Source organism: Crinia signifera, chromosome 2 (assembly GCF_055691185.1).
Source record: "Crinia signifera chromosome 2, ASM5569118v1, whole genome shotgun sequence".
In the NCBI taxonomy this organism is placed as follows: domain Eukaryota; kingdom Metazoa; phylum Chordata; class Amphibia; order Anura; family Myobatrachidae; genus Crinia; species Crinia signifera.
The window spans coordinates 224345469-224361291 of record NC_139218.1 but is presented as its reverse complement, the minus strand read 5'-3'; the positions used below and the strand labels follow the sequence as shown (position 1 = coordinate 224361291).

General features: G+C 43.3%; 2 protein-coding genes across 23 annotated transcripts in view; one reads left to right on the top strand and one right to left on the bottom strand.

The window, feature by feature from the left end:
* The window catches only part of RAD51D (RAD51 paralog D), a 22311-nt gene extending 6488 nt beyond the window's left edge, over positions 1-15823 (bottom strand). Inside the window, exons 1-11 of one of the 7 annotated variants that reach the window (XM_083173902.1) lie at positions 15169-15433; positions 12291-12364; positions 11313-11401; positions 11021-11082; positions 9736-9854; positions 8411-8492; positions 7451-7588; positions 1414-1509; positions 408-498; positions 251-321; positions 6-164 (exon numbers count right to left, since the gene is read on the bottom strand). In XM_083173902.1, coding sequence (XP_083030028.1) covers positions 6-164; positions 251-321; positions 408-498; positions 1414-1509; positions 7451-7588; positions 8411-8492; positions 9736-9854; positions 11021-11082; positions 11313-11394 — 900 coding nt within the window. In that variant the 5' untranslated portion in view covers positions 11395-11401; positions 12291-12364; positions 15169-15433. Of the gene's footprint in view, positions 1-5; positions 165-250; positions 322-407; positions 499-1413; positions 1510-7450; positions 7589-8410; positions 8493-9735; positions 9855-11020; positions 11083-11312; positions 11402-12290; positions 12365-12414; positions 12649-15168; positions 15434-15531 lie in introns of those variants that run through there. The other 6 variants (XM_083173904.1, XM_083173901.1, XM_083173903.1 and 3 more) reach the window with 6 other exon arrangements.
* TEX14 (testis expressed 14, intercellular bridge forming factor) overlaps positions 15266-15823 on the top strand; it is a 165425-nt gene continuing 164867 nt past the window's right edge. For 6 of the 16 annotated variants that reach the window (XM_083173887.1, XM_083173880.1, XM_083173878.1 and 3 more), the window contains exon 1: positions 15631-15772. The gene's annotated coding sequence lies outside the window, so the exon portion shown is untranslated. Of the gene's footprint in view, positions 15391-15560; positions 15773-15823 lie in introns of those variants that run through there. The other 10 variants (XM_083173877.1, XM_083173892.1, XM_083173891.1 and 7 more) reach the window with 5 other exon arrangements.

Here is a 15823-nt window from a genome sequence, read left to right as displayed (position 1 = left end):
CCTACCTGTCTAGGCGACTTGACAAGTGTCACTGTACGATGGTCACGCTGCTTGCTTCCCTCCTGTCTGTGCAGCAGAATACGTGTGCTGGGGACAAAGCTCCAGGAACGGCCCAGGGCTGGACGAAATCCAGATGCTCCATTTTTAGTAACGTGGTTAGTTACCTGGAAAAGCCAAAAAAAAGAACCTTACCATTGATAGGTCTACCAAAATATTGTTGTATTTTCTATTTATTTATTAAAGTTCTTACAAGTACAGCTATGCTGAAATCATGAGCAAAAGATTGCAGTTCCCGTGCCAGATGCATCATAATTGCCATTCCTATATGAAAGAATAGGTCAGTTTAACTAGAAAGTCTCTTTGCATGATACACCTCATATGGAAATCTGAATATAATTCCCAATCACCTTCTGTCTGTTTTCCACCCAACAGTGGGTAAATCGTTGCACATACTGAATCAACCACCAGCAGTCTCAGTGCCTCTCCAGATCTTGTTTGCTGAAAATGACACAATAATAATTAATCTTGCATGCAAAGATATGACAATTTTATGTAAAAAAACTAGCATAGGTGTGGGAACAACAGAGAATACAGTATAAAATATATGTTGATACGCAAAAATAAATAAGATTTCCGTATATTCCATAAAATTTCAGCTATGTGTCCTTCAATCCATGCTGACGTCTGATGTCCCCTTGGTCCTGTGCGGACTGCGGTGGATGGACAAACCCCGCTGGGCTGATCACCCCGCTTGTGCTGTACATCTGTTCGACTCCGCTGCGCCGGTGACTTGACCATCTGTGGCGAGTTTTTATTCTAACCCCAGTGTATGTCAGTTAATATCAAGTAAAGTGTTGTTTTTACATTCTGCTGACTGTGCGCTCTATTTTCTCTCTCTCTCTCTATATATATATATATATATATATATATATATATATATATATATATATATATATATATATATATATATATATATATATATATATATATATATATATATTCTCAATACACTGTTAATGAGTGCACTTGGGCTATATGGCTGTATTAGTCACAACTCTGTTGTTCCTGCCGGCACTTTGTTCATAGATCCCAGTCTACCATCTGTCCCCTATTTTTGGTCTTGTACTATGTATTTCTATTCTGTGCCTTGTAACTGTACTTGTATGTTTACCTTATTACAAGTAAGCTCTTGACACATTTATATCCAAACTGTGAATCTTGTATCAGGCTTACATATATTTCACTTTATATTGTGATCATGGAGGGATTTCCCTATACAAAGGCAGCTACTACTAAAAAAACTACTGTGCAAAATATGGACGTTTCTTCTCGGATACAGAACAGTGCATGTTATAGAAAGCATATACAATTAAAATAAAATTAAATCTAATTTAAATACAGCATTATGCATACCTGCTGGGAAAAACTGTTTCGCAGATCCTGAAGAACATTCAACACCTTATATGCATCAAACACATGAACAATCTCAATTCTTTGAAGAGATGAAACCTGCAATTCAGATAAAACTTTATACAATGAGCACACTCAATTACAATATTATCTAAATCTAAAGTATTACACACCTGATTTTCCACAATTGGAGGGGCAAAGGAAAAACAGTATTTACTTTGCTCCTGGTCAAACCTTGTCTAATTCAAGGTATGCAAATAAATGTATTTTATTTTTTATTTTTTTGCATGCCGGGTAAATACTGTTTTTGCATGTAGCCTTCAAATCCGGGCCTGCCTTATATTCACACTGCATAGATTTGAGAGAGGAAATCTAAATCTCTCTGCACATTTTTTAGGGACTCTAAACTTTTGTAGCTACAGTACTACTGGGGCAGCACGGATGGTGTAATGGTTAGCATTATATGGGTTCAATTTCCACATTGGCCCTAATTGTGCAGTTTTTGTATATTCTCCCCATGCTTGCATGGGTTTTCTCCAGGCACTCTGGCTTTCTCTCAAAAATATACTGGTAGGTTAATTGGCTCCCAAAAAATATATACAATATAATAGTGGCAGCATACTTCCACATCAGGGTAATGATCCAAGATTTAGAACAGCAGCAGGGATAGGGAGGTCCAACCTAGATTTTCATAGGATGTATTGGGAATCACTGGCTGATTAGCGGCACCTGGTGCTTTCAGTTATGTGTGTGTTCAAGATAGAAGGTTGGTGTTCCCAATGACGGTTAGTGCCTGGGCAATAGGCTTGCGGGGGTCTGGGTATTATATTAGGGATTCCCTGGAAGCACCCTTATTGTGAGAACTACCATTATGTTATCCTGGAATGCTGTCTAACTGCTGAGTATAAAGAACCAGAACTCAAATCAGTAAAGACATCAAAATGTTGCACACATCCACCGTGTACTGTCATTATTACGAGTGCCGTCTGTATGCATGCATATATTTTTGTTTCTTTTATTTTATTTATTTGCCCCATCTACAGTGGAACATGTCCAGACTCCAAGTTAGTTTTTTCTATTTTTTGCCTTGCTCTTAGCTTTAACCAGCATCAATAGGTGTGCGGGTTAATTGCTCGTGGAGTAAAGCTATTTGCAGTGTTTTATGGTAATAGTAGTCTTGTGGAGGGTGTTCTAGATATATATATAGTGCATGAACAGGGTTTGAAACTGAAACAAAGCTAACATAGAACACACCTTGCTGTAATATTTATCTTGTGGTCCACATCAGTGCAAGGACCGGACACGAAGGGATACATTTATTAAGATGGCAGCTCTAGTGAAGGTGGGTTGTTGCCCATAGCAACCAATCATATTCTATCTATTATCTTCTAGAAAGTGCTAAATACATTTTAAGTAGAATCTGATTGGTTGCAATCGGCAACATCCCCTCTTGAATAGAAGGGGGAAATTTACTAAGATGTGTATTCTACTTCACATGTGCTGTTGCTATGGGCAACCAATCAGATCCTGTCTACTATCTTCTAGAGGGTGCTAAATAAATAAGAAGTAGATTCTGATTGGTTGCCCATAGCAACATCACATGTGAAGTAGAATACACATCTTAGTAAATTCCCCCCGAAATGTCATCTTAGTAAATTTACCCTTTAATATAGAGCAGAGGATCTCAAAGTCGGTCCTCAGGACCCCACACAGTGCATGTTTTGCAGGTCTCCTCACAGAATCACAAGTGAAATAATTAGCTCCACATGTGGATCTTTTAAAATGTGTCTGAGTAATGAATGCACCTGTGTACCTGTACCTGTGACCTGTAAAACATGACCTGTGTGGGGTCCTGAGAACTGAGTTTGAGAACCACTGATATAGAGCATTGGTTGAGTATCCCTTATCCAAAATGCTCAGGACCGGAAGAATTTTGGATAATGGATTATTCCATATTTCAGAATATGTTTATATTTCAATGATGTATCTTACATTTACGTTGTACAAACACATCAAACATATTTTATTTGTGCATAAAACAAGGTTTCCAAACATGAAACAAAGTCTGTGTACTATCTCAGATACTGAATTTAAATGCCAAGCAATCATTGTCTTGCACACATTTAGTGCCAGTTACATATCATTTCCCCAGAAGTGCTGTTACAAATGTCCCCATTAGTGCTTTTAGCAAAAAAAAAAAAAATTTCACTTTCTGGAATGTATGATTTTCGGAATAATTTGGATAACGGATATTTGGAAAAGGGATACTCAACCTGTATTATTACAGTCTGTACCCAACAGTAGACTATAAATTAAGTTTTAAGAGAACACTTAAAACCTAGCAAGTTGTTATGTAGAGGTCCCCTGGGACGAGATGCAGCATCTTGACCTGCAGGTGAGCTGGGACCTAAAGAGGTAAATGACATGCTCCCTGCCACCAGAACCGCCTCTCTTTAACACCCTCTTTGCCTCAGTACTGCCCCAACTGCTATACTTAGCACCTCCCTACCCCTTCTTCACCGCTAGGCCCCTTCTTGCCCCCAATACTACACAAACTGCTATTTACCCCTCAGCACTGCCTGTCAAAGTTAACTTCCTTGCCCCATCTGCTACCTACCCTGATCCTCTCCTTGCCTCAATACTGCTCTATCTGCAATCTACCCCTACCCCCATGTACTATCTGCCCCTAACACCCTCCTTGTCCCAGTACTGCCCTAGCTGCGATGTTTCCTTACCCTTTCCTTGCCACAGTACTGCTTCAACTGCTGCTATCTACCCTCGCAGTACACCTCAGCACTGCCTGTCCCTATAAATCTCCTTGCCCTAGTTGCTAGATAACCTTACGCTCTCCTTGCCCCCCCCCCCCCCCCCACCGCTCCAGCTGCTATCTACCCTTTCTGTTCCCAAATTGCCTTATTCTAACATCCTCCTTGCTGCCCAGCTGCTATCTACTCTTAAGGGGCATACACACGCAGAGACCTGTGCTAAGCAATTTTGCTGGTGTCAAGATCTCCCATGGAGAGCACATACACATGCAGAGATTTGTGCTAAGCAATTTTGCTTAAGCAAAAAAAGGCATGGTAGTGGATCAGAATGAGAGATGTGATCAGTATCTCTCATTCTATACATACAGAGAAATTTGCAGTCATTTGCTAAGCAATCTGATTAGATTTTGACTGCATGCACTCAGTTAGTTAGCAGATATTTAATCTCTTGGAGCATACACATGGAGAGATCTGTGCTTACTTTCTAAGCAATCTAGTCAGATTGCTTAGAAAATAGCACAAATTTGCTGTGTGTATGCCCCTTTACGCTATCCCCAGCATACATGCCCCTAGCCCCCCCCCCCTCCATAACTGTCCCAACTGCTGTCTGCACTTTGCCTCAGTACTGCCTGCCCTTTCTCCCCTCTACCCCAACTGCTCCCTGCCTCTACACTCAGCAATACTGCTGTTTGTCCATAACCCCCTTTACCTTAACACCTACCTCTTAACACCTACCTGCCCCCAGCACTGCCCAAGATGCTACCAGGCCTCAGCACTGTTCTAATTGCTACCTGCCCTCAGATCTTCCACCTCATATGTGGCAGGACCCAGAAATAGTGGAATAGGTCCCCAATTCTCTATAGTGATGGAGAGAAACCCACAACTTTGTTTGTTTAGCGCAATCACAGACACCACTGTTTCATACCTCCCAACAGTCCCGATTTCAGCGGGACAGTCCCGATTATAAGGGCCTGTCCCGCTGTTCCTCCCGCGGCCAGCAGTGTCCCGCGGTGAGGGGGGCTGTTGGGAGTCCCCCCTGTTGGCTTTCTAAGCAGCGGGGAATAAACGCTGTGCGCATGCGCACAGCGTCTATTCCCGCAGCCAGCGGGCTGGGGGCATGGCTAGAGGCTCACAGAGCCTCTGGGTCATGCCCCCATAGCGGCAAAATGGGGGCGTGGCCTCGCATGAGAACCGCGAGTATATGCCATGCCCCCGGAATTAGGCCACGCCCCCGGAATTTTCGGCGCGCCTATGGGACCTGTTGTGCACATGCTCAGAACAGGTCTTGCACGTGCACTGTGGCCCCACCATCGAACCAGTGCACCGGGTTAGTCTGATGGTTCCTTTATCCTGCCTGCATTAGATACCTATGATTGAGTGTCCAGGACAATTTTTTATTTTTCATTGCATTAAACCAATAGTTTTCAAACTTGGTCCTCAGGACCCTACACAGGTCATGTTTTCCAGGTCACCTGACAGAAGCGCTGTATCACCATCTGTCACATTTTTAGAAATCTACAGCTGACCTGAAAAACATGACCTGTGTGAGCGCCGGAGAACAGAGTTAGATGGCCTGTGCATTAAACAAATAATGATGATCACAAACAAAATGCTGACAGACTCAAGGTATTGCAAACAGTTTGCTCCTTTGAAATTTGTGATACACATGTTTCAATAACATTTCTGGTGCAATACTAATATGATATACACTTTTCGGTACTTGTTTCCTAGCACGGCGCCCATCGCATCGCATACCATAAGGCATACGATGGTATGCGATGGAATATTATGCGATGGCAGGCGATGTTATACAATTTTAAATTGTATATCATCGCATTGTATGCCATATACAATAGTATACGATTTAAAATTGTATAAGCACCCTAATTGGTGTTTTCAATGTTAAATGTGCACCCTATAAGATAATTAATTGTATAAGCACCGTAATGGGTGCTTACAATGTAAAAAGCACCCCACGCCAGCCCCACTATCAACGCCAACCCAAAGTGTGGCGAGTGTTGCGAGCCCGCGAGGGGCAGCGGTAAGCGTCCTCCGACCTTTTCATACCCCCACTATCCACGTTGGCGTGGAGTTGATTTTAGACTGTGTGGCAAGCGCAGTGAGCCACCGAGCCCGAAGCGTGCCCCGCAAGGGGACGCGGAATACATGTAAAGTAATACGCATGCGCTCGCCACGCTTCAGGCTCGGTGGTTTGCTGCGCTCGCCACACTCTATAAAATCAACTCCACGCCGAATTGGATAGTGGGGGTATGAAAAGGTCGGAGGACGCGTACCGCCGCCCCTCCCCACGCTTCGGGTTGGCGTTGATAGTGGGGTGGCGTGGGGGTGCATTTAACATTGTAAGCACCCATTACGATTAAAAATCGTATAGGGGCTTACGCAATTTAAAATCGTATCGCATGCGGGCATATGGCATGCGATGCGATGCCATACAACTTAATATCGTGGGCGCCGTGCTAGGAAACAAGTACCCTCTTTTTATTATGAATACACCATAAGCCACATGTCTGTGATTGATATGCATGCAAATGTTTTGGATTTATTTTGAATGCAAATAATTATCAATGTATTATCTGTATCCTTAATGGTTTACACAATGAAATAGCTTATTTTCCTCTGATGTAGACTATATTTAAAGTTATATCTTAACTTCACACAGATGGAAATTGCTGAGTTAAGATACTATACTATAAATGTGATTGATTTTCCATATTTATGTCTGAATAGGACATGTCTGCAATATGGACATGGACAACTTTTAGATAATACATTTAACATGGGTTTCAATGGGAAATCGCGGGCATCGCGTCGGTCGCGTCGCGGCCACACATAAATGTACCCGCGATGCCCGCGACGGGCGCCCATCTAGGTAAAGAGTACCATACATTTAATACTAACTAGAGCCTAGACAGAAAGCAGTCTATGTTTAATAATGAAAATACTACATATCATAATGCGATGTGACAGAAACGGCACCCATTAATTTGATATGCAACGCTTCTATATTAAAGTCTGAATCTGTATACCAAGCACAACAAAACTTGGATTATAAAAAAAAAAAAAAGCCATGGCTACTGCCCCGTAGCCCTTTCTATTCAAACTCAGTCACATACAGATATACATAAAATGAATCAGTGGTCTCATGAAGCATGACACGATCCAGATGCACATTCACACATTAAAGATGCTTGGCGCAAGCAGAGATGGGCAGAACCTATCGCACGGAGAGGGGAAGTTTGCCATGAATGCCATACCTGCTCATCCTCCTGTTGTGTCCTGGACTGTATCAGTTGGAGGAGACGAGTTCCGATCAGCCCCCCAGTGGTGTCTACATAGAGCACCCTCTGCTTTAGGCTGGTGGCCACATTTACAGCAATGCTCTGACATATCTGCTTAAAGAAACATACACGTTTATAGAGTGCTACTTCTTGGACAACAGAAAGGACAACCCCTATACAAATTCTGAGCAAAACAAAAGGCCCCCATACACTATGTGATTTGGGCCAGATTTTACCCGATTCCCGTGGACTGGGCAGAGAAATCTGGTGAAATTGGTCCAAATTGCTTGTATATGACATCCGATCAGTTGTGCGGTCCTGTGCGGGTTAGATTTGGAGGTTGGACCTGCAGAAAATAATTGTAATCGGAAACGGACCCATTAGCGGAACATAACGTCTGATTCCATCCATAGGTACTGCTGGCAAGCATTTATCTGCAGGTCTGACCTCCAAAAGAATCAGCGGCCATCCATTCATTTGTTAAGGTTTTTTAAATTCTCCTGCGGCTAACCAGGACTCTTTACACTGTTCTCATGCAAAAGAAAATGGCACATAAAGTGCCAAATTGCATGTGAGACTCCTGGGCGCGTTCTGAGTTCCCTTGCGGGGCGCGCTTTGCTCGCCCACGCTGCGGGCTCGGTGGCTCGCTACGCTCCCCATGCTATCTAAAATCAACTCCATGCCAACATGGATACTGGGGGTATGAACTATCCATGTTGGCATGGAGTTGAGTCATGCTGGCGCCGTGAAACTACACAAGTACCCAAACAACTACATACATACTGTACATGAAGTCACAGATTACTTAACATCACTTCAGTTGTCTTTCCTATATGAAGTTTAGCCCTCCAAAACTAAATGCAAGATGTAATAGGGGGCAATATAGTTATACAGCTTAAAATAAATAAATAAATCGCACATGTCATTATTGCCAACCTGTGTTTTACCGCTGCCAGCTGCTCCTACAATCTCTGTAACTTCACCAGTGTATAGTCCAGAATCCAACAGAAAGTCTAGTCTGTAAAAAATGGAAAAACTATAATGGTATATGAAGTACATCATGTAGAAAAAAAAAAGAATAATTGTTTTCTATTCTTTTTTTTTTTTTTAAACACCTTTTTGAAACCATGTACAAAGAAGGTTTAATCAGTTTGTAGTGTGGGAGTTCTAATGCTCAATGTAGTCACACACAGACTATATACAGTATATGCTGCATATCATTTTAATCAGCAGAAGCTTCTTGTGCATCCTACAATGCATCCAAGTAAGATGCATTGTGTTGGAAAAGTCGCACACAAATATGCTTAATGCTACCGAGTCACATGGACATCACGCCTTATTTATTTACAGTTTCTTATATAGCGCACACATATTCTGCAGCGCTTTACAGAGAATATTTTGAACATTCACATCAGTCCCTGCCCCAGTGGAGCTTACAATCTATATTCCCTACCGCATGTACACGCACACACAGACATACTAGGGTTAATTTTGTTGGGAGCCAATTAACCTACCAGTATATTTTTGGATTGTGGGAGGAAACAGGAGTACCCGGAGTAAACCCGCGCAAGTACGGGGAGAATATACAAACTCCACACAGTTAGATCCATGGTGGGAATCGAACCCACGACCTCAGCGCTGTGAGGCAGTAATGTTAACCAGTACACCATATGTACTGCCCCATGCCTTTTGTGTAATGAAACTAGCAGGGCACAGAGTATACATATATAGACACATCTGTCCTTTTTATATGTTTGCTTACCATAATTTTGGAAGAATGTATATTAAAAGGAAGATTCATCAAAGCATCTGGATACTGGTCTATATTACTTGTATTGTATTTTGAATTGTATGTGTTTTTAAAAATAATTATCTGTAGTGCCTATGATCCAATTTCCAATTTTTATCTTATTTCATTTGTCAATAAATTAGGGATCTATGGTTATAAAAAAGAACAGACCAGTGGGATCTTGCAGCAGGAAGTGCACTCAGGCCTGAGGTGCTGCAGCAGTCACAAAATGTATGTCTATGGATTTAGTGGTAGCTGTGAGCAGAAGGGAAAGTATGCAGGAAGCAGTCACTATGCCACCCCATTCCCTCTCTTTTAGCTCTCATTTTATATGTCAGAGACAGAGGATGTGTTAGCCCATTCTATAACAGATAATCAAACACAATAGTTTATAGAATAGTCCTTGCAGAACATGAATGGTACTAATGAACATTTGCAAATTAGATATATACAGGTTAATGAATCGTCCTACTTCTTATTGCCAGTGGGAAGGATTGCAGTAGAAACCTTTAACTCTTCATACAAATCTGCTCCATTTAAGGGGAAGGCGGAGTACTGGGCAAGCAGCACACGTCTCACTGCCACAAGTGTCTGAAATACAGAATATGTAAATGTTAATTTTCCCATAGTAAATGTTATTATACAGGATTTTGCAAAGGGAATTGGGAATATAAATATGCTATGAATATGCTTAAAGTGGTCCAGCACAGCACAGGACACTAAAGGTGGGGTCCCGGCGAGCGTGCCTTTGCCTTGCTTTCTGCAGCAGTGAGGAGTTGCCGGCCGCCACAGTGAGGTGTGTTTGGCGGCTTTCGGGTGAGTGTGCGTCCAGCCCCTGCCATTCAGAGAAGGGGGGGGGGGGGGGAAAGTTACGGGACAGAGTGAATGGATGTAAAGTGGGGTACATACAGTGAAGGAGGGGCAGGCTGGGGGACATACAGAGAAGGATGGTCAGGCAGGGGAATATAATGTGAAGGGGCAGAGTGGAGGACATACAGTGAATGGGGGCAGGCAGGGGAATATACAGTGAAGGGGCAAGGCTGGGGGACATACATAGTGTTCCCGCAAGGCTGTTTTAGCGGGGCGCTGCACCCTGCCCATTTTTTAAAGGGCAAAATGCGCCCTGCCCCTCTAGCAGCGCCCCGATAAAACAGCCTGGTGCCTGCCCGACTCCTTGCATGGGGAAGCCCAGCGCCGCCTTAGACGGCGATGCCCGGCACCTTCCCCCTGTGGTGACAGCATCTTCAGCCCGGCCCGCCCACTTTAGTGACATCGGCGGCCCGACCCGCCCACTTTAGTGACGTCGGCATCCGGGACCGCCCACAAGTGTGCCGTCGGCGGCCCCGGACCGCCCCCCCGGCGCCCTGCCTGGCACAATTTCTAGAGTGAACACTACATACAGTGAATGGGGGCACTCTGGGGGACCATTCTGATGTGATTAATGATTTAAAGAATGTCAGGCTCAATGGTCGGCCCCCACACATTTTCACCTCACCAAATCTGGCCCTCGTCGCAAAAAGTTTGGACACCCCTGATATAAACTGACTTTTTACTCCAGATTACAATCTCTGTTTCTCTAGCAGTTTATCAGATTTCTGCCTGTCATATTTAGCCACTCCAGCCTAAGCCATATTTGCATTGATATTACATATAGATAGTACAATGAATCATAAAATTACACCATTATAAACTAAAAAACAATAAAGAATATAGAATATGTAATAATAAAAACTATGTTATGTGATAGAGAGCATTACCTTGTATGAGAGAGAGCATTTCCGAGCAAGTTCCTCTAAATTAGATGCCACTAAATCAACAACTATAAATAAAACAAAAAAAATAGGTTGGAAAATGACTTGTTTATTAATGTAAAACAATGGCCCTTAGGTAGATATTATGTTTTCCACCAGTTGTCTATCAGCTATGGGAACAGGTATCATATGAATACAACATTAAACTACACAATACTAAACTGGATAATACTTACAAAGTACTTTATATGTAAAGCTTAAAAAAAATGGCTCCCAAACCCACAGTACACTACTTTACCTGTTTTTACATGGTTTGTTTTCAATACCGAGATGATATCAGATGTTAGTCCAGGACAAAGTCCCTCCCGCAAGATCACCATTGCTCTGGTAGATAAATAGAATATATATTATGCATATTTTTTAAGATGAATAATAATTATTGTAGTGGTTATTGCATTTGAATATGATCTTGTATTTACTTTTAAATACTGTGTAGAAATCATTACATCAAATTCTACTAGTAATAGTTATGTAGTAGGTTACAAAAAAAAAAAAAAAAAAACTGGAACTTGATAGACAACAAATTATTCAGCAGAGCCTCCTGGTGCATCCTAGCCGCATCGGGTTGTAACTAAAGATTCGTACACACTAGGCGTAACTATGAGCAATGCTGCTCACTGTGGCCCTTCTGAGCAATATTGTTCCTTATATCGCCCAGTGTGTACACATACAGAAGATGCGCCACCCCGGGAGTCATTATTGGCCCGTCCATTGACTGTGCATGTACAGGGAGGGAGCGGATCGTTAACAATGACCATGCTGTACAATGCACCATGGCACCCACTCCCCCTGATGGCATCAGCAAATGTGTATGTACTTGCGCATGCCAGTATCCTGTGGCCGCCAGTATCCGTGGCAGCTGCAACTGTTAGGTGTGCATGCACCATATGATGGAATTTTAGAAAAAAAATTCAATCTACCAAATACGCCAGACATCTCTCGTTGTGTGGCATATTGAGGCTAGATATATGAGGACACATCTTTATTGCAGAATTTCAAATGCGTTTAGTTTATCATGATTGGGGAATAACAACATTCTGTACTGTATATTAGATTTACATTGCACTCTTTTACATTGTTCATTTTAATTGATAAAGTTGGCCTGCCTCGAAAAATCAAACATTAATTCTACAAATCCACGGAAGTCTAATTGCATTGTACAATCCTATAGATTGTAAGCTTGCAGCAGGGCCCTCCTTCCTTCATGTATTATCTGTTTTACCCAGTATGTTCTTTCAGTGTAGTCAACATTTTTAAAGCGCAATGGAATCTGCTGCGCTATATAAGAAACTGTAAATAAATACATAAGATGAATTGTACAGTATGTAGACAAACCATACCTGCTTAAAAATAATCTTTAACTTCTGTGTTTCTGACTTTAACGCTTATACCAGTAATGTGCTATATAAGAAGATACTGTTGTCCCGGTTTTCGGGGACATTCCCGCGTCCCTCCCGCGGCCGTCAGTGTCCCGCGGCGAGGAGTCCCCCCGTCGGCTGCTGAGCGTCTATTCCCGCAGCCAGGGGGCTGGGGCATGGCTAGAGGCTCACAGAGCCCTTGGGTCATGCACCCATAGCGTCAAAATGGGGGGGGTGTGACCTCGCGGGAGAGCATTCAGAGGCCGGGACACACACACCTTCTGTGGAGAAAAACATTGGGGAGCTAGGCTGTTCCATTTTGACTATGCTGATTTTAGTGCAAATTGATTTTATTGGTTTACATAAGGAACAGAAAAAAAAAAACAGAGCACAAGTATTTTTCAAGTATGCAACACAAAGTCTAATCAAATGTAGACATGGGGAAAACATATAACAATCATGGAATCATTCAAAGAAAAAAAACATTTTATGTAGGTGAAGCAAGGAAAAAGGGAAAGCAGGAAAAGAAAGGTGAAGAAGGAAGGGGAGAGGGTGGTGGGGGAGAACAGCTTTGGCTACTACGAGGATAGATCGAAAAAAAGAAAAGAAAAAGGAATATAACTCTAAACTGCACATAGACAAGTAGTATGCGAGGGGATGTGTAAGCGAACACATCTCCTCGCATATGGCGCTTGGAGAAGAAAACATTCGATGGTCGCTCACCATCGAATGATCTCTCCTGCCTTCGGTAATAAAAGTCAGTCTGAACTGACTTTTATTACAGCCGCTATCCGCCGAAAAGGGGGTGGACCGCAAACCCCAAGCAGGGAACACCACGCCTGCGTTCCCAGGGGGACGCCCAGCAGTTTCATGGGGATGACCATAAAACGCTGGGCGTTCCACTGATGCCGCCCTTCTTTCCGTGCCAACGGCTAGACGAGTGAGATACTCGCTGAAGGTGTCAGACTAGAATCAGGCCCAAAGGGAGAGCAATGGAATGAGAAGGGTGGAAGGTAGCAATACGGGAGATAGGGCAATAGATTAGAAAGGGAGGAGGGAGAGTGAAGATACGTACACATGGGGCAATATGATCGCTGGCAATATATTGCTAGCAATATATTGCTCAGCAATCATATTGCTCAGTGTCCTGTTTTCATCTGCGACCAGAGATGGTCGCAGATGAAAATGTCACACTGCCGGGAGAAGAGGCAGGGAAGTCGCATGCTCCTCCGACCAGCGACCATTCAGGGTCTGAAAACGGGTGCGCGCACCCGGCGATCTATCGCTGGTGCACACACCAATCATTGGCAATAAGGTCGCTCAGCGACAATATTCCCAGCGATTTAAGCCCCTATCGCCCCCGTGTGTACACAGCTTAAGAAGAAGGAGTGATTGTAAAGACCAATAAGAGGGGTGAGAGTGATCTGGTGTAATAGGAGCAATAATGATGGGAAGAGGGTTAGGAGAGAAATGGGAAGTAGATCTGGATGGAACAAAGCAATGGGAGTTGGCGACAATTGACATTAGAGGAGATGCATTATAGCAGTATGAAACATGTTGCGGCAAAGCAGGAAGGCACACAAACAAGATTTAATACCATCTGCTGGAGTAGGATCCCTGCCAAAGAGCACAGAGTCTCACTGGCCAGTTGTCTCCTTGGGCACGCTCAAGATCTCATGTGCAGCCCTACCCATCAACCAGGTACAGAACTATCCCTGCTGTGGCGAATGGGCAGCTGTCAGAATTGTCAGTGACACTGACTGCTCATAAATTGCTATCTTGTGGATGATATATGGTCGTTCGGTTGACACACTTAAGGTCAACATGCATCATGTTGACCACTGAAGGTCGACTTGGGCTTAGGTCAACACAAACATTAGGTCAACAGTAAAAGGTCAACATGGGGTTTTCATGTTTTTTTGAGCCGACATGGTCCTACAGGCAGTATTTCATGCCCTACCATCCACTACTAGGGCATGGAGGGAGAATAAAATAGTGTACTGAGTGTAGCGAGGCATCGTGCCCAAAGTATGGCGAGCACAGCGGTGCAACGATATGGTGTCCATGTCGATTGTGTACTCATTCATAACAAAAAAAAAAAAAAATAGTGTAAAACCCATTTAAACCTAATACTTTTGGATAGCAGCGCCAATATATAGAGGGGTACATTTAGCACACACTAGTCATACTGTACATGAGGGGTGGCCAGTGCAATACCAGTTATCCCCTATACCAGGGCTGGGCAATTGCGGCCCTCCAGATGTTGATGAACTACACATCCCAGCATGCCTTGCATCAGTTTCAGCATGGCCACATAGCAAAACTAATGCAAAGCATCCTGGGATGTGTAGTTCATCAACATCTGGCCGCAATTGCCCAGCCCTGCCCTATACATTGCTTCCTTTATATTTTGAGCATTTCTGCGTGTTATAGTAACGAAAATGTTATTGCCACATTCATAGCTTGTAAGAAAAATATTTTCATAACAGACGTAAAGAACCAGCCACCAGAGCATATGTAAAATATATTTTTATATAAAAAAAAAACCCCAAAAAGACGATTTACACAAGTGCAACATGTTTCAATGTAGTCCACAGGGTGTTGCTGGTCGGTGTGGTACTGCTTATTGCTGTATAATCCTAATGTAAATCAGCGCTGTATAATCCTAATGTAGATCATCGTATTCCAATCCCTGTCACACTGTAATATAAAGCGCACAAGCTGCAGCACAGTTACCTCGCTCTGGCAAGCTCACGCCACGGCTGTGCCAGTCACTCACATCCTGAACAGTACGGAAGCCTATTATGATAAACGTACTAGTCCTAGGTGAAAGCTAGCTGTCCATGTCAGTCAGACGGTCGTAGCAGCAGAAGGCTGCACTCAGTCACTGGTAGGGCGGTATATAGGGCATACTGGTTGCTGCTGGCGCCAAACGAACAAGCCGCGCCCAGCACTCAGGTGGGAGGAATGTAATAACCCAATATAAATAACACTGAGAAATCTGTATTATTACACACACCCCATGTGCCCAGTCTCCTCCTTATCCACACACACACACTACTGCCTGTATGCAACAATATTAATTAAAAAAGAAATCACAATGTGCAATTATCACCAGAACGACGTTGTCGAACACATCTTTTAAATGCTCTTCAAGAAAATGGCCGCCGCTTAAGGTCTCAACCCGTGCGTCTACGGACACATTGGGTATATAATAATATCTCTCCCATCTCTTCTTACGGGTGGATCCTATCACGTCTCCCAGAGTGCGCAAATGCGGCACGTGGAAATGAAAAGCTGCTGCTGGCGCTGTGGCACGGGTCGGTGGGTTGCTGCTGAGGTAACTGCTGGCGGTGTCGTGTCAGAGTGGCGGCTCTGCGGCCACTCGCCC